The sequence below is a fragment of the Anarrhichthys ocellatus genome, unplaced genomic scaffold (assembly GCF_004355925.1).
Source record: "Anarrhichthys ocellatus isolate YVR2014 unplaced genomic scaffold, GSC_Weel_1.0 scaffold74, whole genome shotgun sequence".
Lineage (NCBI taxonomy): Eukaryota > Metazoa > Chordata > Actinopteri > Perciformes > Anarhichadidae > Anarrhichthys > Anarrhichthys ocellatus.
Genome location: NW_022280104.1, coordinates 1,679,634 through 1,684,307, shown reverse-complemented (window position 1 = coordinate 1,684,307; position 4,674 = coordinate 1,679,634). Strand labels below are relative to the sequence as shown.

The window sequence follows — 4,674 nt, the reverse complement described above, 5'->3', positions numbered from 1 at the left end:
AGAAATAACAAGGAATGAGGAGGGGGGGGGGGGGGTGGGGGGGGGGGGGGGGGAGGGGAGAGATTAACCTTTGCTGGTTCTACTGGAACCTAAGGCAAACATCATTTTTTTCTTTCAGAACAAATCAGTATTTAACACACACCCACAGAGTTGGTGTGTGGCGTAGTTGTAATGAATGCACACTGTCAGCATTGACAGAATCACAAAGGAAACACCAATTATCTCTAAATCTTCATTTGGCTCTCCATGCTTTTCTTTGCTTTTTTTTCGCAGTGTTCACATAAGAGTCAATGTTAACGTGACAGCACTGACACAATGAATTACATGATTTGTTTTTTACCATTTTATTTATTATTTTGCTCGTATAAAAAGGTCAAAACATAAATGTATTGGAAGAAAAACACAATGAGGGAGAGAAATAAAAATCTGTTTTGCAGCCCTCAAAATCTACTGTCGTATATCTGCTTAGATAATCAACAGCGAATGTAGTTTTGACGTTATATTTTCTGTGAAAGTGCAGTTGTGTGAAAAAGGAAAAACTAGATAAACGATGGCACGATATTACATTTATCAAACTGATTAGCCAGGTTTCTAACACAATATTTATTCTGGAGCCCAAAGCAGCATATTAGTTCTGATGAAGATGCTTTGTGCCGGAACATTCTTCCAGAGCAAATCATCCAATGAGATCAAATCAACAACACCAGTCGCTCTGAGGTTTTCAATCTCCAACAGTTCAAAACTCACTCTCTCTGTCTCTGTGCTTCTATTACAGCATATTTGTTTGTTATTTTTCAACTCTATTTCTTTACAATTCAAAGAATGGTCCTTTTGCGTAGTAAAGCACGCACACACACACACACACACACACACACACACACACACAAGTGGGTGAAACGGTGAGCTCAGCCAGGAGAAGTCACATATTAACTAGTTTTTAAAAAGATTTCAGTGAATATTTCAACAGACACAGAATCAATCTCTTAATAATGTGTCCTTCAAGTAATGTGTGTTCATCCTTCAGCAGCTTGGATGATAGCAGTTCTTCACCTCTAACGCTGGACATGATGATTATCAGCTCTCTTCATCAACCTGATCATGCAGCATTGAAATGAAATCTTGGAACTCTTTTAAACCAAAACGATATCTAGAAATGATATCAGTGTCATTTTTTCAATGTATCTCGATGCAACGGTCCGTTTGAATAATTGTGTTTAAATTGACACAGCGGTGGCGTAAACAGTCATTCTCTTGATGCTAATATAATTCCTGTTAGCAGCTGGTCATTGTCTCTAATTCATTATTCAGTGAGCTGGTAATGATGCGGTACTGTACTGCTGTCCCCTTCTCAGAAAATATTAAAATTTAAAAATTCAAAGGGAATTCCTTTTTTAAATTGATTAAAACACGTCTATGTTCACTTATTGCTCAGAGATGACATTTCTTTAACTTTAATTTGCATTTTTTCCCTACTTTTATTAATGAGCACGATCTTGCCTGTAATATTTGCTGCAATAATAACCTAACATGAAAATATGATAAATATTGTACACACAAGATTTAGTCTTGAAACTTGACACAAAATTCCAATGTCATGATCTGATTATTTGCACACTCAGATAATCAGAGGACTTTAAACAGTCTGATTATTCTAACAGTTGTAAATTGGTCACCTGCCATTATGCACTTATTCGTTATTACATATTTTAAATGTAATGTCCTGAACAAACTTCAACACGTGTCAGTGGGTTCCAATATATCCACATTACATGTTCTAGATTATATTTTCCCACAACTCAGTTAACTAAAGAAACTGTGAGAAAAATAACAATACATTTATTGTAAAAATATTTTAAAAATGAATTAAACTAAATATGATTAAACAAATTTAAAAACCTCTTCCTCTGAACTTTTCAGATTAAATGCACAATTTCTGTATCTGTCCAAGAAAAAAAAAAGGACAAATGATTAAAAAAGAAACTCTTTTCAAGAACCATTTGTCCTCATTCAACAGAAACACACAAACAACCACGGACACACATTTCAGAATCCGTTTTGTTATTCTTACCTGCAGTTCTTGCCATGGACCAAGAGATGCTGAGTCTGAAGATGCTGATGTTTGCTCCTCCAGTGTTCAGACTGAGAGTGAGTGAGCAAGACAGGAGATCATATTTTATACTGACACACAGGAAGGGGGAGGGGTCTGGACACATGGGAGGAGCCTGCTGCTGGCGCAGAAACTGAAGGCACTGACGCATTGTAGGACGCAAACGTGCACACATGCTGCAAACACTTGCACACACACACACACACACACACACACACACACACACACACAGATACTGATAGATGGACATATATGAACATGAGACAGGGAGGTTGCGACATTTACAGTTACAAAGAGAAAAAAAGTCCAAGAGAAAGAATATCTTCTGTGAATTTGTATTGTGTATGCATAGACACAGATGTAGATAGATAATGTAGAATATGAAAAGTAAAATGTTTTCATTCTGTCAGTGGGGTTGAGTTTTTCTTTCTCAGTGAGCAGAAGCAACATGGAGGTCAGTGACCTTCCAATTTCAGCGAGGGCGAAATGACACTGGCTTTGCTTATGTATGACAGGCCATTGCAATTTCATAAAGGAAATGGATTTCTCTCTGGGGCTTTCTTTTCTTCATACTGCACCACCAATGATCATTGCTGGATTTCTGACAAAATGACTCAGAAATAGGTCAGAATGTTTATTGGGCATTTATTGTGTGTGATGTACGTGCGCCAACTGACATGTGACAAGAAAAATGTTGCTGGTAGAGTTTAGGGGGAAACAAATTATTGCTTTTCAGTCTGACAGATCTGAACAAACATTTGTCTGTTTCTACAAAAAATACAGTATAGTCAAATACATGATGTTGTGATTATGCATGATCTGAATATTAAACATCAGAAACATTCATGATCTTTTTAATTTGTGATGATACTTTTAATATCTCTGTATTTATAACCAAATCAATATGTCATGTAATGGTTCTGTAACTTCTATATAGAGTATAGATCTACTGAATATAATGGGTATAAATACTGTAGGTGGGGGGTTTTCTTGTCTGATAGAACTTGATAGAAACTGCCTTAAAGTTGAAGAAATGCTAGAATTGAACAGGTTTAAGGTCTGCTTAACAAGCCTGAGTCAAATGTTAGACTCTACAAACTCATTTTCAAACTGACATTCGGTGTGTTAAGTCTTATGAAAAGGCTGAACGGCATTCATACATTAGATGGGGTGAGCCGCTCACTGAAGTAATCACATGAAGTGCTAATGCAATTGTTTTTAAAAGGTCCATTAAAGCTGTGAGGGCAGGTTTTAGCTTTTAACTCTCTCTCTCTCTGAACCTTGAATCTGTAACCTTCAACTAATACCCACACGATTAAGCATAACCTCTGCTGTGTCCTTCCTACAACATTCAAATCATAAAACTATTTGAGATACAAAAAATATATATTTCAGTCAAAAAGAGCTTTAGGTATGCAGCCAGTCATGTAGAATGGAGACACACAACTGTGCTTCCTTTACTTGCCAGCTATTATTCCTGTTATGTTTATGTAGATACTAATTTGCTTGCAGGGATTGTCCAAATCATTTAAAATTGTGCAGTTGTTCAGCTGCTGGCGAGGTCACAGGAAGACATTTTACATTGATTAACTGTTAACACATGTTGATTAAGGTGCTGACAGGTTGCTGTTACCTGTCAATGTGAGAGAGAATGGGTGAGTGTGTCAGCGGACTATGCGGTGTGTTTTTAGCTCTACTCCAGTATGTTAATGAGGCTAACATTAGCCCGTGTCCTGACGGTGTCATTAGCAGGTGTTTAACCTTTGATGGAGCATTCACCTATACACACTGTCATTGGCACCTGTCTAACTTCGAGCAGACACATGAGCAAACACTCTCGACAACGCTCTCCGTGTTCAAACGTCCGTCTTTACCTCATGAATAATGAAGCAGCTCCCCTCTGCTGCACACAGCATTTACTGTTTACCCGCTCCACCATGTTTTAAGAATGTAATCCGTTCCTTCAGGCAACAAATGACACTCTCCTCCCCAAGGGTTTCATTACAGAAGTGCAGCTGTAGGCCTCATCAGACAGCTGCTGTCTGCTGTTTTGGGAGGGAATACAGATGAAGAGCCTATGAATAAATAACAGGTGTGAAGAAGCTACATTCTCTGTTTTACATATTTTAGTCTGTATCACACTGTATGCCATTACCTGCCTTCTCAAATCCCTCGCATGTCCACTAGAGGGGTAAATACCACAGTGCGCTCTCCATCCCTCTCCAGCCTCCACATGCAATCAAAGCGTTTGTGCACGATGGCCTTTATCACCTGCTGCTTCTGGTAAGCGCTTATAACATTCAATAGATTTCACTTGACCACCTCTAATTTTCAGTTTAGACACCCATAGTCAAATGAATGTTTTGACCAGTCACACATGCATTGCTTTAGTGTAAATGCGTGTCTATCTTTCCACAGCTGCCGTTTGTCAGATTACCTGCAGCACATCCAACGCACCTGAGAGGTGCGTTGGATGTGTCATGGTCGGAGTGTTTCGGTTTCAACTCTGAAGGCTTTCATCTCCACTGTGACGCCCAAGAGGAGCTCTACCTCACTGCGACGAGCTA

General features: G+C 38.6%; 1 protein-coding gene across 1 annotated transcript in view; it reads right to left on the bottom strand.

Moving 5' to 3' along the window:
• Positions 1-2,139, bottom strand: part of LOC116397882 (cholecystokinin-like) — a 5,489-nt gene extending 3,350 nt beyond the window's left edge. The window contains exon 1 of the mRNA XM_031873778.1: positions 2,069-2,139. Coding sequence (XP_031729638.1) covers positions 2,069-2,084 — 16 coding nt within the window. The 5' untranslated portion in view covers positions 2,085-2,139. The remainder of the gene's footprint in view (positions 1-2,068) is intronic.
• Between the last annotated feature and the right edge of the window lie 2,535 nt (positions 2,140-4,674).